General features: G+C 43.8%; 1 protein-coding gene across 4 annotated transcripts in view; it reads left to right on the forward strand.

Moving 5' to 3' along the window:
* The first annotated feature begins 268 nt into the window (after nt 1-268).
* The window catches only part of HSD17B2 (hydroxysteroid 17-beta dehydrogenase 2), a 64,458-nt gene continuing 42,033 nt past the window's right edge, over nt 269-22,693 (forward strand). For 2 of the 4 annotated variants that reach the window (XM_045381548.3, XM_045381547.1), the window contains exon 1: nt 650-967. In XM_045381548.3, the coding sequence (XP_045237483.1) occupies nt 703-967 (265 nt within the window). In that variant the 5' untranslated portion in view covers nt 650-702. Of the gene's footprint in view, nt 428-649; nt 968-22,693 lie in introns of those variants that run through there. The other 2 variants (XM_074027666.1, XM_074027665.1) reach the window with 2 other exon arrangements.

The raw sequence follows: 22,693 nt of genomic DNA on the forward strand, positions 1-22,693 counted from the left end.
AAGGAATATCTTCCTCTACTTTCATATCCCTCTCCATCCAACCCTTCAGCCTGCCTCAGTTGGGATTTGTAGGAGTCCTGAAGCTATGGACCAGATCAGAGGTGCCTTCCCTTCCAGAATCTGTTTTCCAAACTTCATTGATTGCCTGAATTTATATGCATGCACACACACACACACACACACACACACACACACACACTCTCTCTCTCTCTCTCTCTCTCTCTCTCTCTCTCACTCACTCCTGAGTCAGAAAAAGGACTCAGCACCCAGACACACTGCAGGCTCTTGAAGAAGACAGTATTTTCCCGGGAGCTAGAGGATTTTCCTGTTATTCTCTGTGCAGTTCGAATTCTGTCAATTATTATCCAATTAGTCATCTCTCCAGAGGTGGACTGTCATTAAAAAAATAGAAGGTGTGTGTTTGTGGGTGAGTATGTGCATGTGTTGTGTATGCAGGGGGCAGGGAGGGGGAGAGTGGTCAAATAGGAAGTGCCTTGGTATTTATGTTGAAGTGCACACTGGTTTAAATTACCCACTGGGAATATGATTATGCTTAATCTCTGCTCAGTCGAAAGGGGCTGGGGCTGCTTTCTCCCCTCCCTTCTTGACTCTCTGTTCACATAACTCAGGCTGCCTCCAGTCAGCCTTTGCCCACTAGACTCACTGGCCCTGAGCACTTGAAGGTGCAGCGAGTCACCGAGAATGACCACTTTCTTCTCAGACACGACATGGATCTGTCTGGCTGTCCCCACAGTACTGTGCGGGACAGTATTTTGCAAATACAAGAAGAGCTCGGGGCAGCTGTGGAACTGGATGGTCTGCCTGGCAGGCCTCTGTGCAGTCTGCCTACTCATCCTGTCCCCGTTTTGGGGCTTGATCCTCTTCTCTCTGTCATGTTTCCTCATGTATACTTACTTATCTGGCCAAGAGTTGTTACCTGTGGATCAGAAGGCAGTCCTGGTGACAGGTAAGCAGAACGGCGCTGCAATTTTCACGGAGGGCACGATCTGAAACTTGCTTTGCCTTAGCAGGACTTTGTCAAATCTGGCTTAAAAATAAAATACTTGGCATGGAGTAAATGAAAGCCCTCGCCCAAGTATTTTTCATGACATTGCTTTGGTTCAGTTTTTTCCAGGAGGTGCATTTGAAGGGGCTGGTAGCAGGAGGGAAGGAGAGGATGAAATGCACCCAGACAATGAGTTTGTTAATTTCCCAGGAATAAATATTAATAGGCAAAATGGTAATATTTCATGTGTTCTGTTGTACCCAGGAATGTCCCATAGATTGTTTTTTAGGCTTAAATGGACTTTTGTTCTGAGATCATTGTTTGGCCAGGTTCTCCACCTGGACCCTTCTTCCCTAGGTATGCAAGAAAGCTTACAAGCCAAGTTCTACTGGCCCCTTGCTGTTTTGAAAGGTTGAAGGGATTCACTCACCTGGGCTGGAGACTTTGCAGTTTGCTTGGCTGCTGTCAAGAACCTTGCGTCCTGTCTGAACTGTTCCTCATTAGACCTCTAATGTTTCTTAATTGGACCAAGCTGGCAGTGTGTCCAAATTCGGTTGCCTGTTAGCTGAGCTGCCAGTTTTTCCCTTCTTTATGTGTGTGTGAGTGTGTGTGTGTGAGTTTCCCCACCGCAAGTGTGAGGCCAAATTAAATTTCTTTGAGTTGTAAAACTGGTTTGTTTGGTTATGGAGTTTAAGCTTGGATATGGCTGTAATTAGGATTACCCAACGTTATCCTAACCCAGAAAGCCCTGCCAAATTAAAAAAAAATCAGCTGTGGAATCGTTTGTGGGAGATCATCACCCCTCTGACCATGGGCCTCAGGGTGAAGGCAAGAATGGGATGGGGATGTGGTTGAGAGAAAATCTGGGGCTTGGCAATTTACAGAGAAACAGATTTTGTTATTGTGTTAAAGAAAAACGCTTTCTTGAAACAAAATTCAAGTGGTGCTTGTTGGGGGTTTGATGTGTCACAGAAAACAAGCTTATTTAAATTAATTTTTGAAAGTTTAAGGGGAGAAAATTCAGTCAATGGGATGTTTATCTGCAAGAACGTCTGACCTCACCTGGAATCAGGTATCTGGGAGTCTGGCTGGGTTTTCCACATTTTCACTAGAATTCTCAAATGGCTTATCGGTGACATTTGTAAGAGAGTCTCAATCTTCCTATTCCGTGTCCTGTTCTATTAGGAAAGCTTAGGATGATCTCAGGCAAACCACAGGGTAGCTGAGAAAAATGGGAATTCCTTCTTGCTTGTTTATTTTATCAACATTCTTTATCTTCTGCATTTCAAGATGCAGGCATGAATTAACGCTCACAAAACAGGCACCCAACTCAGTGAGCCCACATCAGCCACTGAAGGTGCCGTGTTTAGTGTTGAGTAAGGATGATTGAATTAATTAGGCAACTCAAGCTTAAGGACTAATCCCTACATGAAATGCTTACAGCAATTATGAAAGTTTAGGATTAAGATGAGTACTACATATATTTAAGGATGACTGAAATGTGACTTTCACGTTCTTTGTTATTTTCAAATTCTCTGTCTTTTTAATGAGGAATGCTATATGCTCATATAATTCTAGACAAGGTTTCAAAACCTTTGTATGAAATCGAGAAATTTAAAATGAATTCATTTTGTTAGACCAGAACTCTTTAAAGAATGAGAAGCCATGCTGAGCTTGGAATGACCTTTGTTTCACATTGGCTTATGATAACATAGATTAGTATGCGTTTTGGTGGGGCAGGACTGGCAAAAAATGTGGCAGTGTACATCAAAAGCCATACATATTGTTCCTTTATCTGATAATCCAAGTCTTGGACATTTATTTTAAAGACATAATCTGAAATATGAAAACAAAAGAGTAGAAGCAAAACCAAAATGGCACATTCAACACAATCTTATTGTTTAATAAGATTAATATTCAATATCAAAAGCAACCAAAGGGTGATAATATATGGTACATCCTCTGGGTATGACAATGTGCGACCATTTAATATGACAGCCCCAAGAACTGTGTTAAATGGAAAACTGCCTGGGCCAAAGGAAAACTCACAGGAAACCCCAGCTTTGGAACAAGTCTGAGACCACGTCAAATGCATAGATCCCTGGGCTGGGAGAAAAGCTGTGATAACAGCTGGAAGAAAATAGTTTGTATATGGTTGGATTAGTGTACTGGAAAGAGTGTGTAAATGAAAGGAAATAGTTTATAAAGGAAATAGTTGGTTAATGGTTGGATTAGAGTATTTGCATGTTTTTTTTTTCCTCCCCTGGATTTCAAATTTCTCTAATGTGATTACATTACTCATATAATAAAAATACTTAAAAGAGAGCACTAAACAGCTAAAGCTCCTTTTAGTTTGTATTTAATTATGGATCCAGGCGAGAGGCAATTACAAAGACAAGTCAAAAAAGTAACCTTTTTTTCTCCCCTTTAAGCCCTTGATTTCATTTTGCTAATATGTTCAAAAGTTTGTTGCCTTAGAGACAATATAAATATAGTAAGAAAAAGTAAGCAAGCATAGGGTGTTTGAATACATATTTGTCTTCAAGCTGCCTGAAGCCACAGCGGCCATTCAAATTTTTAAAATGTATGTGTGATGCATTTTATTTTATTTTATTATTTTATTTTATTTTTTGAGACGGGTCTCACTCTGTTGCCTAGGCTGGAGTGCAGTGGCATGGTCTCAGCTCACTGCAACCTCTGCCTCCCGGGTTCAAGTGATTCTTCTGCCTCAGCCTCCCAAGTAGCTGGGATTACAGGCATGTGCTATCACACTGGCTAATTTTTGTATTTTCAGTAGAGACGGGGTTGTATGATGCATTTTCAATGTATAACTGTAAAATGAGCAAAGAATAGACTGGCATGATTGTAACAACATCTCAACCACAACATAGTGGGAGAAAACTCTGAAGACAGACAGGCTTGGGTTTGAATCTTGCATCTACCTTGCCTTAGGCTAGGTCCCCAGAAGCAGTGCTTTCTGTGAGGATTTGTGCGAAAGATTTATTGGGAGGGTTTCCAGAGAAGATGGGCAGGGAAAAGGAAGAAGCCAGGCAAGGGTGTGACATTGAGAAGTCCTCTGAAGATCACCCTGGGCGGACGTGCGGTAGTGTGGATCACACATCAGAGCTGTGCCAACTGGGGACTGGAGAGCTGTCGTCTTTATGCCTTCACAGCTGTCAATCATTAGTTAAGGGCAGTCACCCCTCTTCCCCCTTGGATGTGGGGAGGAGGGGAGATTTAATTCCGTGCACTTCTGGCACCATGTGGACACTGGCTGGCAAGGTGGGTTCTGGCCCTTTGGGGAAAGAGTCACAGGTGCTGGTTGCTGGGAGTCAAAGTGCACCCTGGATTGATGCACATAAAAGTGGGAGGGTTCTGGGGGAATAGGACTTTATTTGCTGCATCTTTATTACTAGCTGTGTGGACAGCTGTGTAAACTTTGGTGCTCAGTTTTGGACTTTGGGACTTCTGTTTTCTCTTCTGTAAATGGAAAATAATACACACACACACACACACACACACACACACCCCTACATAACTTATACTACTATAGATGGAGTTAGCAAATGAGAGAGAGAGAGAGAGAGAGAGAAAGAGAGAGAGAGAGAGAGAGAAGGAGAGGAAGAATGACTGTATTGGGGTGGTGAGGGGGAAAGCTTGAGTAGTTAGGAAGAACACGAAGGAACAAAAAGAACAAAAGAAAAGGTTGACAAACAGAAGCATTCACGTATTCATTCAATAAATATTCACTGAGAGCCCAGTATGTGCCATGCATTTTCCAGAAGCAAAGGGGGAAGGAAATTTTAAGACCATGCAATTACTCTCAAGTGATGGTATCAAAATTCCTACTTTTCTTTCATCTTGGACACACATTCACTGGAGTTCCTTCCCCCTCCTCTGAGGTTATGCACTGTCCTTCTCAGCCTACCCACTAAGCTTGGCAGGAGATGCACAGGTAACTTTAATTTTCTATCCTCTGGCTTTTAATCCTGCCCCCTCCAGTCTTTCTCAAACATCTCAAATATTGAGTATTGATTCACCATCTACTGGGTACAGGGCAGACACCTCAGGGCTTCATGGACCACTGGGAAAGACATGGCCACACCCAACTGTGGCTGTGTGATAGGGCATATAAGAAACCTCCAAGTTCATTCCCAAAGTGGATCCCAGGCAGACACAGGTCTTGTGTGTGGGGCTGGTGAAAGCTTGACAAAGAAAGAGGGACCTTGTTAAGAATCTAAAAGTAGTTTTCCCCAGGGAAAGTGGGAAGGTATTCCAGCCTAACTGGTTAAGTAGCTACAATGAATATAGCTAGCACTCAATAAAGCTTGCTTCATTAGATAGATAATTTTTTAAAATTTTATTTATTTTATTTTTTTGAGACGGAGTCTCGCTCTGTCGCCCAGGCTGGAGTGCGGTGGCGCAATCTCGGCTCACTGCAAGCTCCGCCTCCCGGGTTCACGCCATTCTCCTGCCTCAGCCTCCCAAGTAGCTGGGACTACAGGCACCCGCCACCTCGTCCGGCGAGTTTTTTTGAACTTTTTTTTTAGTAGAGACGGGGTTTCACCGTGTTAGCCAGGATGGTCTCGATCTCCTGACCTCGTGATCCGCCCATCTCGGCCTCCCAAAGTGCTGGGATTACAGGCTTGAGCCACCGCGCCCGGCCTGCATTAGATAATTTTTGATTGAAAATTTCAAAACTGGATATATTGGAGAATGGATCCAGGAGGAGAAGTAAGATCTGTTTTCAGTGAAAATATTTTATGCTCATAAGAAAGGGTCTCAGGTCAGTGAAGACCCCTTCTTGCAATTATTGAATAATCCAACTAAGGTTCTCAAGTTGAATACCATTGGTATCATCTTGGGGTTTGGACTCCTTTGGATTGCACGTTAGATTATTTAGATGGATAAACATTGACATTGTACTAAGAGACTAAGAGAAATAACATCTCTGTGCTCTGAGCTTTACATGCATTTTATATTTGATTCTCACAACCCTAATAATTTACATTTGTAAACAAGGGAATATGTCCAAAGTCACTGAGCTACTAAGTAGCAGAGATTGGACTAAACCCAGATCAGATCCAACGCTTACCAAAAGCCATCCTCTTAACCACTGTCATTAGAAGTGTTAGATCCATAGTTGGTATTAGCCTACAAAGGTTACCCAGAATATAAAATGTGTCCACTTAACCAAAAAGTAAATATTGAACGTCTATTATGTGCCCATGACTCTGCCTAACACAGAGCTTGGCAATTGATTGGGTGTAGAAGATACTTATGAAAGATGGTGAAATAAGGTTACCACAGACAGGGCTAGGGATGTTTGCAGAGGGTGATGACTTGAGAAATGCCGTGTGCTAAGCTTGACTTCAGAACTGAGTCTGAGAGCAGTGAAGCGTAGTTCAAGTGAAATATCACTGGAAGTTGGAAATAATGAAATAGAACTTGGTTAGATTTGTAGATAGATGCTGGCGAAGCATGAGCAATAAAGTGATGGTGGATGTTGAAAGGATGGTCATCAGTGAGTCTGTAATCCAGTCTACCAGATGCTTTTTACATGAACAAATGTCCCCACTTATCATGAGGTTTAAGTTTTACCTTTTCCTACTACAGGGAAGCATAAAAAGGTGTGGTTAACCCAGGTGATTTTGTGAAAGTTTGAACAATGATTGTATCAGGCATTATAGATGGAGTGTTTTGATTGGGGAGTATTCGGATGGCATGGAAATCCATCCCAACTATACTGCAAGCTGCTTGAAGCAGGAACCAGGTCTCTTTTCATGACCATGTGCCTCTTCTCAGTCTCTGAGCACATTAGGCCTAACACAGCGTTAATGAGCGAATGCACCGTGAGTGAACCAGCCATGTGGGTGAAATGTCCTCTCCTTTTCATGGTCGTTAGTTGGACACAATAAGATTGTCCCAATCTGCCCACTTACTGAAGTACTTACCTTTGCTCTTCTTTTTGCTGGGGTCATTTGCATAAAAAGGGCAGAGTGACAAGGCTGAGCCGTTGGAAGCTCCATTGTTCCATGGTGACTTAATTGTTGGCTTGCCCTGGACAAGGCTTTGTGCTGATTTGGTTCTAAGCGTACTCCTGCTTACCCAGGAAGTGGTACAAATACAACATGCACTGGCTCCCCCCAGACTGCTGAAACTGCTCTCTGAGGGTCACTGGTGTCCTCTAATCACCAGAGCTTGACGTCTGCTCCAGCACCGCTGACCATATTTTCCTTCTTTTCTTGGCCTCGCTAGCCTTGCAAGAACTGCATTTCCATGCTTCTCCCGCATTTCTTTGTCCTTTGACTCTTCCAGGTTCTTCTTCCTACCCTTCCTCCAAGGTAACCTCTGACTCTGTCTTTACTTCACCTTCTTATTTGGCTGCATTCCCTACCCAGTAGCAAAGTCATACCTGCTCCTGTGGTATCAATTGTCTCCTCTGTGAGAGGATTGGTAAATCGTGGTTTTGTATACCTGACATTCTGATGAGCTCCTGACTCATATTTCCAGAAATTTAGCCTGAAACTTTAAATTTGGCATGTTTTAAAACAAATGTATTATCTCCTGTCCTGAACCTTTCCCCTTTCTTTTCTTTTAAAAAAAATTTTTTTTGCACAGAGTCTCGCTCTGTTGCCCAGGCTGGAGTGTAGTAGTGCAATCTTGGTTCACTGCAATCTCTGCCTCTCAGGTTCAAGCAATTCTCCTTGCCTCAGCCTCCCGAGTAGCTGGGATTACAGGGGCCCGCCACCATACCCAGCTAATTTTTGTATTTTTTAGTAGAGATGGAGTTTCACCATGTTGACCTGGCTGGGCTTGAACCCCTGACGTCAGGTGATCTTCCCGCCTCGGCCTCCCAAAGTGCTGGAATTACAGGTGTGAGCCGGAACTATTGCACTTGGCCTCAGTGTCTAGAACTTGGTGGAGGGTGGTAAGTGCCATACAAACTGGAGCACTTACCCCCTGACTAGAGAAGGCAGCTGCTTCCTACTTCCAGTCAATTACTGCCACTTTGCCACTTTTGTGGTATTTCAGGGCAAAATGAAAATTGTGGATCTTTGTGTGTGAAATCTCCCATTTAAAACAAGTTGGCAATGACTTCTTTCTTATATTTTATTTTATTTTATTTATTATTTTTTGAGAAGGAGTTTTGGTCTTGTTACCCAGGCTGGAGTGCAATGGCACGATCTCGGCTCACTGCAACCTCCTCCTCCTGGGTTCAAGCAATTCTCCTGCCTCAGCCCCCCAGGTAGCTGGGTTTACAGACACCCGCCACGATGCCTAGCTAACTTTGCATTTTTAGTAGAGACAGGCTTTCACCATGTTGGTCAGGCTGGTATCGAACTCCTGACCTCAGCTAGTCCACCTGCCTCGGCCTCCCAAAGTGCTGGGATTACGGGTGTAAGCTACTGCATCTGGCCTCTTTCTTATATTTTAAACAATCCCATAGATCAAACAACATATTCTTGTGGCCACATGTTAGCTTTCAACTTCTGCTTTGGTTCCTGCAGAGAGAAGCAGGCAGAGAAGAAACTTTTCTCTTGCTTATGGAGTTGCATCTCTTGACATAATTTTTGCAGGTTAGTTGCTATCAGGGCCTCTGTCTTCTTACTTGGGCTATCACAGACTCCTTCAAGGAAGGATGAAGGGAAAAAGAAGTTCCTCTTGGGCCAAGCTTTTCCCTAGTGGAGCATGTAGAGCTCTGAGCCTTCCATGTTCCCTCCCATTAGCAAGTGCTGTGTGGGGACTGGGGCTTCCCAGCCAGGATCTGGTCACATGCAAGGGATCTCCCCTGGCCTGCCCTCCTTGTTTTAGGTCACTTGTGATATTGGCGCAAAAGGGGTGAGGAGCCAAGACAGTTCATTCAGCCATTTTAGGGTTTATAAAAATCATATAGATAAACTTTATTTCAGACCCAACCATTTCCCAACACCGGAACACCCTGTTCAGGATCATCCCATTTCATCCATTGGGGTTTTGAATAATCCCAGTGACAGGGGTTTGATCCTCTATTGGTGGAAATTATTTCATTTTTATACAATGCTAATAGTTGTAAATATCTTCCCTATAATGAGCAAAATATTCTTCCCTTGAAGTTAACTCTGCTCTTGGAAGTCACATAACCTAATTAAAGTATTATTTTGCATGATTGCCCTTGAAACATGTGGACTGCATCATATCAGAGCCAAGTCTTCTTTGAACTAAATCTTCTCATTCTTTTTACCATTCTTCCCATGGCCTAGTTTCCAGAATGTTCATCATTCTCTTTAGCCTCCTCTGAACCATTTCCAGTTTCTTTATTGACATTCCTCCGAGCTGTTGACTCAGAGTTAATATCACATAGCATCTTGGTATGAGCAATGCAAACCCAACTGGAGCTAAATGAGGTGAAATTAAATCAGAACAAATGTAGGGTTCTTCACCAGATGCTGTTGCTTTGTTTGGTGGGGTCAGTCCCTAAACCCCATTTCCCCCCGAATTCTGAACCAATAGAGAAACAATACAGGGAGCTTAAGACAGCAGCTTTATTCCTGATAGATGCATATTGGAGCACAGGTCTGGCATGTGGTAATAACGGTGCTCAGCCAAGGCAAGGTGGAAAAGTCTCAGGCCTCACCCACAGATGGGGCCTGGACTGGGCAGCTGGGCTTAGCACAGGTGTTTTATAGGCTGGGAGGTTGGAAGGAAGAGATGACAGTGTCCACAGGATGGTCTGGCCTCTTGCGTTTTCTCCTCTCCTTCTCAGTCCTGATCATTTTCTCTGAATTGTCATTTGGTTCCCCTCCTAGAGAGAGAAAAGACCTTTGCACCAGGTAAAATGTTCATGTCCAGTTCTTTCCGCCAAACTCACCAATCAGATACTTTGCTCTACCTCCCTTGGGGGAAGGAGGGTAGGGGAGCCAGAGTGGCCAGGAATGTCACACTGAAAGATATCCCTCCATATTTCAAAGAGCATAGGAAGTGGGGAAGAAGTGTTCCCCTGTCACACTAGGTTCAGAAAACCAACTCTTCTGGCCGGGCATGGTTGCTCACACCTGTAGTCTCAGCAGTTTGGGAGGCCAAGGCAGGCAGATCACCTGAGGTCAGGAGTTCGAGACCAGCTTGTCCAACAGGGCGAAACCCCATCTCTACTAAAAATACAAAAATTAGCAGGCTGTGGTGGTGTGCACCTGTAATCCCAGCTACTCTACTCAGGAGGCTGAGGCACGAGAGTCGCTTGAACATGGGAGGCAGAGGTTGCAGTGAGGTGAGATCATACCACCGCACTCCAGCCTGGGTGACAGAGTGAGACTCTGTAAAAAAAAAAAAAAAAAGAAAGAAAAGAGAAAAAAACAAAAGAAAACCAGCTCTCTAAATAGCAGATGCTGTGTCTAAACTGCAGCTGGTATGAAAATGGTTCAGGGAGGTTTGACTGTGAACTTAAATGGGGTCAGCACTGGGCTGTTTACCCCCAGGGAGCCCCCCATCCATCTTAAGCTTCCCTCTTAAGATATACAGTATCTAAATGAAGGTATTAGGCTACTCACTAGCTCTGCACTCATGAGCAAGCTGCTTCACCTCTCTGAGGTTAATTTTTCTCACATATAAAGTGGAATCAAGATTGATATCTCTTCTAAGTATTAAGCAAGATTGTGAATATATGTTGCTGCCTGATACATAGTAGCTGCCTCATAAAATACAATGATTTTTACCTATTTCCTATCTTTTCCAGTCCAGTAATCCCCTTGGCAAAGGAGATGAAAGGAAAATAGGCGATGAGAGTTCTGTCTTCTGGGCCATTCATTAATGTGCCTCATCTGCCTCATACAATGGTGCCCTGCTCCTTTGTTCTTTGCATTCTGACTGTTCCTTGGCTGGCAAGCCCTCTTTTTGTAGCAGACTTGTTTTGCAGGTCTCAGCTTAATCCAGTTTTTTCACTGACAAATGCTTCTCTAGTGTGGAGACTTTCGGCTCTGTGCTGTCTACCTTTGGTTCTTGCCCTTTTAAGCTCTGACCTCGCTGAAAGCTTCTGCTGGGACCACTCTAGCCTCTTGAGTTTTTTCTCCTAATAATTTACCCTGAACTGTCTTTTTGGTTCTTCTGTTACAGAGAGTCTTTGGGAGGTGCTGGATTGTGAAGACCTTTGCTCTAGGCAAACTGTTCACCTGTTGCATTTCCTCCTGAGTCCTCATCTCTATGAGACAGGGCATTACCTCTTAGGTGGGGAGCGAAGGGTGCTGACTGGAAGCAGGATGAGTGAGTGATGTGAGCTATGTCTGGGGCTGAAACTGCTTGTTTTAACGGCTAATGTTTTCAGTACCAATTGCCTACTATGCACACTCGAGATACAGTGTGAAACAAAAACAGAATAAGGCCTTGCCCTTATGAAGCTTAATTCTAGTGGAGGAAGACATAATGCAAACAAACCAATGAATGTATAAGATGATCTCAGTGCCGCAAGACCCTCATGGCTAGGATAGTGGTGTGACTGTGCTATTGAGAGCCACCTTGTGTCAGAGGCTTCCTATGTGTCAGGCATTGTAAGGAGCACTTTCTATGCCTAATTTCATTTAATTCTCACAAACACCTTATAGGATATCTGGTTTTTTTTAAATTTTTTTATTTTTATTTTTTATTTTTTGAGACGGAGTCTCGCTCTGTTGCCCAGGCTGGAGTTCAGTGGCCGAATCTCAGCTCACTGCAAGCTCGGCCTCCTGGGTTTACGCCATTCTCCTGCCTCAGCCTCCCGAGTAGCTGGGACTACAGGCACCCGCCACCTCGCCTGGCTAGTTTTTTGTATTTTTTAGTAGAGACGGGGTTTCACCGTGTTAATCAGGATGGTCTCGATCTCCTGACCTCGTGATCCGCCCGTCTCGGCCTCCCAAAGTGCTGGGATTACAGGCGTGAGCCACCGTGCCCAGCCAGGATATATCTTATATAAGAAATTTAAAAATTATTATGGGCCAGGCATGGTGGCTCACACCTGCAATCCAAGCACTTTGGGAGGCCAACGCGGGCGGATCACTTAAGTCCAGGAGTTCAACACCAGCCTGAGCAACATGGTGAAACCCCATATCTACCAAAAATACAAAAATTAGCCAGGTATGGTGGTGGGCATCTGTAATCCCAGCTACTTGGGAGGCTGAGACAGAAGGATCGCTTGAACATGGGAGTCAGATGTTGCGGTGAGCCAAGATGGCAAAAAAAAAAAAAAAAAAAGTATGTAAATCTTTAAGTGTACACAAGAGGAGCAAATATACAAAATATACCCAATACCCATATTCTAGAGTGATCATGGTCCAGATATTGATGAAATGGTTTTCATTATTAACCCAACTCAACGATGACAAAATTGGGGTTTTCAAGTTTATATAATTAAGGCCACGTGACAAATAAGTAATTGGCAGTGCTGGAATTCAAATGCAGGTCTTTTAGCTCAAGGAGATAATACACGCAGTGCAGACAGGCAGATGGCGAATGTGCCCCGTTAAGGGAAAGGGGCGATGGCCGCCAACTTTTTCAGACCTGCTTGGTTGACCGAAGCACCTTCCACGTTCAGGCACAGAATCTTACGGCAAAGCTCACTTTCCTTCCTTAAGAAAGAGAGCTCCTTACCCCATAGCACCAGAGAACACTGAAGACTGAACAGCCAGGAACTTCCAGATCTCCCTCCATTAGCAGGGGTGGTACTTTTCCAGTGAGCAATCATGAGTGCCTTCTGCTCATGAAGCTCGTCACTGTTTTCCAAATATTCCCAGTCGTGCCGGGGGGTTGTTATCTGGCCACCTCTAGATTACTACTTCAGAACCTACCTGGTATGCTGTTAAAGCATGAAGTTTAGGGAAGAGCTAGAGAAGAAGACAATGGCGTAGGAGGGTTTTAAAAAAGAACTCTGATTGGTAGTGTGGAAAGGGGATTAGAATCCATTCATTCATTATTTCACCAACATTTATTGAGCACCTCTGTGCCTGGTACTGGGAATACAGTGGCAAATAACATGCATTCATGACAATGAATCAACTTGTAGTATAGAGGAGTAGGTAGGCAAAAAGCCAGGACATTAAAAGACAGTGTAAGGTGTGAGAGTTCAGAGAAGTGGGCAGAAGTGAGAAGAAGCAAGAGCATGTAGCAGGCTGGGGTAGAGGCCACGAGTTGGAAGAGCAAGCAGCCAACTGGAGGGACTTTATGAAGAAAGCCCTATAGAACTTGCTGTCTCATTGGACCTAGGCAGAGAAGAAAAGGAGAGACCCATTACACATTGGACTCTCCCTATCATGGCTGTCTTCTGATTGCTCTTTTGACTGCCTGTATTTCCAGATGGACTATGAGCTCCATGCAGGGAGGCATGATGGCCCCAGTGAAAAACACGGCACCCACAACAGGCTCAAGGAATGAACGCATAGACAAACATAGAGTATGATTCTGAGGGTCTGAGGGTGATTTTACAATGAAGAGAAACTGTAGGTCTTGCAAGACTGAGGAAAAGGAGCTGACTTTGTGAAAAACGTAGTATCTTTCGTTTGAGACATGTTGAATTTGAAATGGCAAGGTTGTATTCAGGTGGTGGTGTCCAAATTAAATTGGAGAAATGAGGCTAAAATCCAAGAAACAGCCCAAGATGGAAGATAAAATTAGGTTAATCTTCCACATATGTAGGACAAAGGAAGCTCTGAAAGCTAAAAAGATATCTGAGAGAAGTGCATAGACAGAGATTAGGACAGGGCACTGGGCTATTGGGTCCACTCATATCTATAGGATAGGAGGTGGGAGGGAGACCTAGGTGGTGTAGGGTTCCAAGGAAAATACGAACAACATCCAATATGGAGGAGCGAGTGAATGAGATGAGATGATAGCTCTGCATTTCACTGCCTTGGGGATACCGATTAGAGAGATTCTTTCAGGAAAGGGTACAGGAAGGAGTCCCAGTGCAAAGGCAGCAAGGAGATGATGTTAGTGGGCAACTCTGAAAATTTGAGAATTTTGGTGGAAAAGGGAAAGAGCAGATGGGGAATTAGCTCCAGAGAACATGAAGATCAAAAGAAAAAATTTGGTGGAAGAGAGAAATTTGGGGAGTGATTTGGAGATCCAGAAGGAAGGACTTGAAAAAGAGACATTAATAGTACAAAAAGGATTGTGATAACTGATGAACTAGGAGGCTGTTGTTTAAGAGATAAGGAAAAGTGGACACTATAGATGTCTGAGCTTTTGTTCTAGTTTGCAAGACTAATATGCCATGCTATTGGTTAGAAAGGCAATTTGCTTATATAGGAAATCTTCAATTGTTTGTGGTGCCAATATTGGTTATACGGTAGTTGTATAAGACATGACAATGAACTGCTTGTAGTCAGTAAAATAGCTACGAGAATAAAATGAAATGAGCATGCCAAATGCTTACTGCTGTGCCTGGCTGCATAGTACACAACAGTGAATGCTGTTGTAGGAAATCAAAGAAGACAAAGGACAATAAAGTAATAAGAGAATGCATTATGATGAAAATAATCCTGGCTACTTTCTGGGCTAGAACAGGTAGTCCCAGGTTGAGCTTATATCTCTCTGTTAAATTACATCTCTCCCGTTTATGACCCTTTCATATTCTTTATCAGCATTCTCTGTGACTATTTATTTAATATACTCTTCCCTCTCAAGCAGTTGTTCTTGACTGGGAGCAATTTGGCTACCTAGGGGAATATTTGGCAATTCTGGAGATATTTTTGGTTGTCAAAATCTATAGGGTAGGGGGGAATGACAACATGCTACAGGTATTGAGTGTTGAAGCCAGGATGCCACTAAACATTCTATAATGCAAAGCACAGCCCCTACCACAAAGAAATTACCTGACCTCAAATGTCAATAGCTCTCAGGTTGAGACACTTTGTCCTAGATCAGGGGTCATGCCATTCATGTGGATCATGGTGTCCCCAAATGCCAGGTACAAAGCAAGTCACATGATGGGTGCCCCATAATATTAAAGGGAAATGGAGATTTAACTGGACCTTGAAGAACAGGCCAGGTCTGAATATATCTCCTGCTTTGAGTACACAGTGTCAGAAGATGCTGTGAGCATTTTGGAAAGAAAGTTCACCAAAGAGATTGCAAACATTCTGTCCCCCAAAGAATGAAAGAGAGGAAACAGCCCTGGGGCCTTACCAGGAGATTGACATTGCCATAAACAAGAGAGTCTTCGAACAAAAGGTCTGGAACTGCAGGTAACACAAGAATGCCGGAGACTACAAGCAGTTCATTGTTTTGACAGATAGACTTCAGCCAACCGCTGATGCAGCAGAGATGGAATTTTTCAATAGACACAAACTAGAGACAGTTCCTTTGGTAAGGCACAAAGGTGAGGCTTCTCAGTCCCGCAGTGGGGCTGCATGCGTACAGAGAAGGTCTCCACCTTGGGACAGCTTCTCGAATCTAGTGGATGTCAACCATCACTGTGTGTTAGAATCACCTTGGGGCTTTTAAAAAATAATGATGTTTGGGCACCCACTCCCAGAGCTCAAGTTCATCTGATCTAAGGCATGTGCCTGGGCATTGGTGTTTCTTTAGAGAGCCTCCATCCCAGGTGAAGTTAGTGGACAGCCAGCCCTACTTTACGAATGGACCACAGCTCAAAATCTCGTATAAACAGTTTCCCTCTCCAACCCTTATATACCCAGTTCCATTGGGTGTCTCAGGCTTTACATGCTTGAAACTGAGTTCTTGATTTGGGACCCTTCTCTTCTGGCCCTTGCTCGGTGTTCCCCATCTTGGTGAGCTGCACTACCCAGCACTCTGTAGAGACCAGAATCCCACGAGCTCCCCTCCATTCTCATTTGTCTGCCCATCTCCTCCACCGCCCACCCATATACAATTTGTTCTCTGTGCTGAGGCTATTACTTTCAAAGTGCACCTAGATATGTCCATGGCTCGTCACCTCCTCTGCTTCTGATGCAGTCAAAGCTACCGTCATTTCTTTTAGGGCTACTTGCTCACTTCTGGGATTCCTCTTTTGTCTCTTTAATCTGTTCTCTGCAGAGTAGCCTGAAGGTCTTTTTCTGGCTTAACACCCATCAAAGGCGTTCTGCTATAGAGAATTCTAACCCAAGCTTTTGCCCAAGACTAGAGGGCCCTGTGGAATTTGAGCCCCCAGATCCCACACCTCTCTCCCCTGCAGGTTAGCTGGAAGCACCAAGCTCTTAAGCCTTTCCATGTACTCTTCTTTTCACCTGGAATGTTTTTTCCTCCTTGCTTTACAGGCTGGCTTACTTCTTCACCTTCATGTCTTAGTCGAAGACATGACAATTAACTGCCGGTAGTCATGGTTTCTGTTTTTATTGTTTTTAAGTCTTGGCACTATTGACGTTTGGGGCTGGAAAATTTCTTTGTTGTTGGGGCTTTTCTGTACATTATAGGATGTTTAGTCTCTACTCACTGGATGACACAGTAATCTGCTCCCCAGTTGTGATAAGAAGAAATGTCTCTAGACAATGCCAAATGCCCCATGAGGACAAAATCCCTGCCAGTTGATAACTACTAGCTTAAATATTAACTTCTTGAACAGGTATTCTCTGTTCTCCAGGCTTTAAGTCTCCAGGTGTATTTCTCAATCTTCATAACCTATTTGTTACCTTCATAGTACTTTTCTCACCTTGAAATTGAGTATTTATCAAGTAAATATCTGTGTCATAGTCCCACTAGACTATCTTGATTATTTCATTCAGTTCTGTAATAACAGCATTTCATACAGCTCCTAGTATGCAGTGGATGCTTAAGAAACATGTACTGAAGAAATGTGTGCATGCATGAATGAATGCATAAGCCAACGAAGACTGTGACTGCTAGGCAGGCAAGTGCCTTCCCCCCAGGGTGAGAGAGATTATCTAGCAGCGCAAAAAGAGCATGGACTAAAAAGGAATGAGATAATGTCCTTTGCAGGGACATGGATGAAGCCGGAAGCCATCATCCTCAGCAAACTAACACAGGAACCGAAAACCAAACACCGCATGTTCTCACACATAAGTGAGAACTTAACTATGAGAACATATGGACACAGAGAGGGGAATGACACACGTTGGGGCCTGTTGGAGTGGGAGTGAGGGGAGGGAAAGCCTCAGGACAAATAGCTAATGCAGGCAGGGTTTAACACCAGGGTGACATGTTGATAGGTGCAGCAAACTACCATGGCACATGTATACCTATGTAACAAACCTGTATGTTCGGCACATGTATCCCGGAACTAAAAAAAAAAAAAAAAAGAGCATGGACTTTGGAATCAGTTAGTTGCAGCTTCTCAGCTCTTCCAGCTGCTTGGTGTGTCACCTGGGACAGATAATTAACATCTCAGAGCCTCAGATTACTAATCTGTAAAATGGGGATACTAGTTTTTAGAGTTTGCTTAGCTGTGTAATCTTCCCTGCTCTCTCCCAGGCCCCATGGACTTTGGATGCTTCTTCATGTGCCCTTGGCACCTGGTGCAGGTCTCTATCAAGGGCTCACCATCACCAAGGATAGGATCACACTGTGCCCTCGGTGCCTTATGCAGAGCCAACCACATCATAGGTGCTCAAGAAATAACGTCTGCGTGGTATATAACCAGGGATCAAGTTGTATCCGAGATTTGATGACAGTCTTGTAGGTAGCTTGCGGAGACTATTATAGGGGGTTGGTTCCTGGAAAAATGAGAAATCCCAGGTCCCTCCTTGGTGGGCTGTGGGACTGGGAAGGCTGTGCCCCTCTCTGTTATTTGGGTGGGCATTCTGGTTTGCCAAAAATTGAGAAGCTACGCCTGGATCCTCTTACCTCTTTTTCTGTTTTGGTGTTCTGCCCCAGGCCTTTGCAAATAATGAATGTAACAAAGATATTGTCTGACTGTCTCTTAGACCCAGGGAACTGAGTGTGGGCAGCTGTTCCTCCTTGGTCAGAGCAAGGGAACTGTCCTGTATCCAAACGGTTCTAGTGAGAGGTTCTTGTGAATGGAATTGTCAGTGAGTTCTAGTTTGCTCATAGCGGGGGAGCATCCGTTGAGGTCTTCTACCTGCTCAGAAACTATCTACAGAAGGCTAGACCCTGGGCATGCATTTCCCTTGGACTAGCTTTTCCTAGTCCCACTAGGAGAGTAACTGACAAAGCTAGGCCTTGAATCTAGCTCTTGTCCATCTCTCTATTTTTTTATGCTCAAAACTCACAATCCAGGGAAAAAGCATCCTTTCTCTTAGCTTGGGCAGGGTTAGGAAGTCTACTGAAGATCACATGTGGTAGGAGACGGGTAGTTCACTTTGTTGGTCTCCTGGAGCTGCTGTAAAAAAGTATAACAAACTAGTTGCCTTAAAACAACAGGCATTTATTCACTCACAGTTCTGGAGGCTGAAAAACCCAAGAGCAAGGCACTGGCATTGGGTGAGGACCTCCTTTTCTCATCATAACATGGTAGAGGGCATCATATGGCAAGAAAGCAAGAGCATGCCAGCTTAGGTCTCTCTTCCTCTTCTTATAAAGCCACCAGTCCCCTCTCGGGGGCCCCATTGATGACCTTGTCTAGTCCTAACTACCTCCCAAAGGCTCCACCTCTTAATGCTATCAACATATGAATTTGAGGATTAAGTTTACTACATACGAAATTTGGGGAACACATTCCAACTATAGCACTTATTAGCTAAAAGTTGCTAAGAAGAAGTCTTTTTTTCTGCTAGCACAGGCTTCGGCTTCTTGGCAAATGCAGAGGTCAACAGAAGGAGCCCATGTACATCAGGGAATTAGTGATCAGAGTCAGCTGGACTGCAGGAGAAAAAGTCAAACCAAAAGTCTTACAGGTAGAGAAGATTTGGAAGAGGCGCACATCCCAAGTAAACTACACTTGATACACCCCTGCAGTCTACAGAGATGAAAAGACAAAATTGAAATATCTCCATTTTTCATTCTCCCAAGTTTTTATATTTATTTATTTATTTAAGTAGCGGGGATTGAAAACTAAGATAAAAAACACCAACATAACCAATGATAAGTTTAGCAGGACTGGGGAAAGTTCACAGCACTAGCCATGGACTCTGAGTTCTCCACTAGTCTGTAAGACCTTAAGGCCAAGAACTCGGTCCATCTTGGTCACCATTGTACCTGTAGCACCCAGTCCAGTATGGGGGGCAGAGGGAAGCTGAGTGAACTGATTAGACTCTTTGGTTGTGGTTGACCTCTAAAGATGTTCTATCAACTCTGAGACTGTGCACAGAGAAGACTTCGTGGGCTGCTGCCCGTGGAAACAAAGTTTCATCTTGTATTGCTACTGGGGAGCTCACACAACACTGAACATGGATGGTACTGGGCTAGTAGAGCATCTTCCCCTTGTATTATGTAAAGAAGTTCTAACATAGAATGCATGACCATAGATAGAAGTTCATTATCATTTTTATTTAATAAGCAGTTGTTCCTGATAATCAAAGTGATTCAGATATCAGTTAAGGTCACCATGCTCATGAAGTCAAGAGATCATGTGCTTCAGTGAAACCCAGTCTCTGCTAAAAACACAAAAAATTAGCCAGGCATTGTGGCGGGCGCCTGTAGTCCCAGCTACTTGGGAGGCTGAGGCAGGAGAATAGCGTGAACCCAGGAGGCGGAGCTTGCAGTGAGCTGAGATCTGGCCACTGCACTCCAGCCTGGGTGACAGAGTTAGACTCCGTGTGAAAACAAAACAAAACAAAACAAACAAAAAAGAGATCATATGCGTGAGTCCTTACATGATGACTTAAGGGAGGTCTATCCATGCCTTCCCCTGCATGTTTACAAGTTCCCAAGCTTGTCTTTCTCCAAGTCACCTCTAGCTGTGATTTCTAGTGAAGATGAACTCTTATCTCTCATTCTTTACTCTGCTATCAGCCCAAACATTTCATGAGCCCTTTCTCCTTAATCACTTACCTTAACCCACCTATTGAAAAAAAAAAAAAAGAAAGGAAAGCCACGCACATAGATCAGATGAAAGTAATATGCCTTCCAGAAAATTCAGGGCTCCTCTGTCATCACAGACATTGTAAATATTAGACTGCTCCATTCTTTTTTAAATCTAACTTTTTTTTTTTTTTTTTTTTTTTTTTGAGACAGAGTCTCGCTCTGTCAGCCAGGCTGGAGTGTATTGGTGTGATCTTGGCTCACTGCAACCTCCGACTCCTGGGTTCAAGTGATTTTCATGTCTCAGCCTCCTGAGTAGCTGGGATTACAGATGTGCACCAGCATGCCCAGCTAATTTTTGTGTTTTGAGTAGACACGGGGTTTCACCGTATTGCCCAGGCTGGACTCAAACTCCTGGCCTCAAATGATCCTCCAGCCTCGGCCCCTCAAAGTGCTGGGATTACAGACATGAGCCACTGTGCCTGGCCTAATATAACTTTTTATTGAGATATAATTGACATACCATAAAATTTACTCTTTAAGGTATACATTTCAGTGGTTTTCACTGTATTTACAAGGTTATGCAACCATCACCACTTATTCCACACTTTTATCACCCTCCCAAAATCCTCATAGCCATTAACAGACTGCCCTATTCTTTTATTTATTTATTTATTTATTTATTTTTTGAGACAGAGTCTCACTCCGTCGCCCGGGCTGGAGTACAGTGGTGCGATCTTGGCTCACTGCAACCTCCGCCTCCCAAGCGATTCTCCTGCTTCAGCCTCCAAAGTAGCTGGGACTACGGGCGTGTGCCACCACAGCTGACTAATTTTTGCATTTTTAGCAGAGATGGGGTTTCACCATGTTGCCCAGACTGGCCTCGAACTCCTGACCTCAAGTTATCCGCCTGCCTCAGTCTCCCAAAATGCTGAGATTACAGGCATGAGCCACCGTGCCCAGCCCTGCCCTATTCTTAACATACCACTTAGCCATTTCTACCAACTTAATTTTCCAACCTCCAGAAATGTTACTTTCTGTCCCCACTCCCACTTCATCTCTTTGGGGTGTCATTTTTTTCCTCTTTCCCCACTAGTGTCTTTAGCAGAAAAGGAAGGGTGCTGTCCAATAGAAATATTTCTTTTTTTTTTTTTTAAACCTAAGTCAACTCAAGTCACACCTTGGTTCAAAACTTTCTGATGATATCTCTCATCACACTTTACAATGAAACTCACGGTCTTCCCCATGGCTGAAAGCAGAGTCTCTCAACCTCGGCTCTCTCCGCATTTGCGGCCAGATGGTTCTTTGTGGTGGGGTCTGTTCTATGCATTTTGGGGTATTTAGCAGCTCCCTGGCCTCACCAGATATCAGTAGCCCATCCCCGTTTTTACAACCAAAAACGTCTCCAGACATTGTCAAATGTTCCCTGGTGGGGGGTTGAGGGGGACTGAAAATCACTGACTTGAAGGCCACATGGACTGGCCTTGAACTGCTGCTATAATTTAGCTCCTTTTATTCTCTTCTTTGCTTATTTTCCTCTGGTTAGAATGGCCTCTCTGCTCTTCGACTGAGAATTATGTTCCTGTCTGAGAGCCTTTGCACCTGCTCTGCACTGTACCTGGTGCACCCTTCCCTGGGATAGCTATTCAGCTGCTACCCACTCAGAGTTGCTGTCCCTGAACATGGCATCCTGGCACCCAGTCACTATTCTGTTGCAAACATCCATTCCCACCTGACATCAATACGTTTGCTTATTGAATGTCTCCCATCACCCCCTACAAGCTAAGCTCCGTGGGATGGGGACTTGGATGGTTTTACATGTTGCCGTGTCCCCATGATGTAGAAGAGTACATGACACATGCTTAACAAAGAGCTATTGAAAGAATGAGATAATGAATAGGCGGGAACACAGGATGGAGTAAGCAGGACATATGTGAGATGATGAAGAAATCAGCCCAACTAGAATAGAAGGTAGGTCCTAAGGTTGGGAAATGTACAAAACTTCCCTGGAGTGGGCAAATGGCAAGAGTTATTAATATCCAGACAGTATACTGTATCCATTACCTATCAGGCAAGTGGGTGTCAGAGCAAGTTCGTGAGTTGGGGAGAGATGTGGTAAGAATGGAGCAGAAATGAGAAGCCTGGATTCAACTGGAAAACCATGCAATGAAAACGTGGATCCAACTAGAAAATAACACAGTGCTCTGGTGTGAGTGAGGGTGGCAAATTGGTTTCCTCTGTGGTTGGTGAGGAGTATTGGGGTGAGTAGATTCCAAGGGAGAGGTGATTTGATTGAACAGTGTCCACGGTGGCATGAGAAGGGTAAGCTTGCCCGGGGACATCTCTGTTGTAAAGAACTAGGTCAATGGTGGTAATTAGTAATGAAACAGAAGATAGAAAACTGTAAATCACAGACATCTTGGATTTTATTCAAGTTTGGCAAGTTGCATCTTGTACCATTACATTTTAGAAGCAGCTGAGTGAGTTTTTGGTCATGTGTTGGCAAGAATGACATCCTGTCAGTCAGGAAGCATCTTTCCCATGAAAAAAAGGAACATTAGTAAGGCTGCCCTACTTAGATAAAACCTTAGACAATTATAAAAAGGACCCTGCGATAGTGGGGCAATTTAGTTGTATCTCTGCTTCGTTTTCTCTTTTTTGTGTCATGCTAATCTTAAGTAAATTTACTTTTTATGTAGTTGCTTAACGTGTTTTTACAAGTGTTAGTTTACTTGTAGCCATTCTTGTGAAATATATGGTTGGAACATTTACAAAAAAACTTCTATTAACCAAACCACAGGAAAACATAGGAGAATGAACAAAAGAAGCCAGCCACAAAGAGGACTGACA

The sequence above is a fragment of the Macaca fascicularis genome, chromosome 20 (assembly GCF_037993035.2).
Source record: "Macaca fascicularis isolate 582-1 chromosome 20, T2T-MFA8v1.1".
NCBI classification, from domain to species: Eukaryota; Metazoa; Chordata; class Mammalia; order Primates; family Cercopithecidae; genus Macaca; species Macaca fascicularis.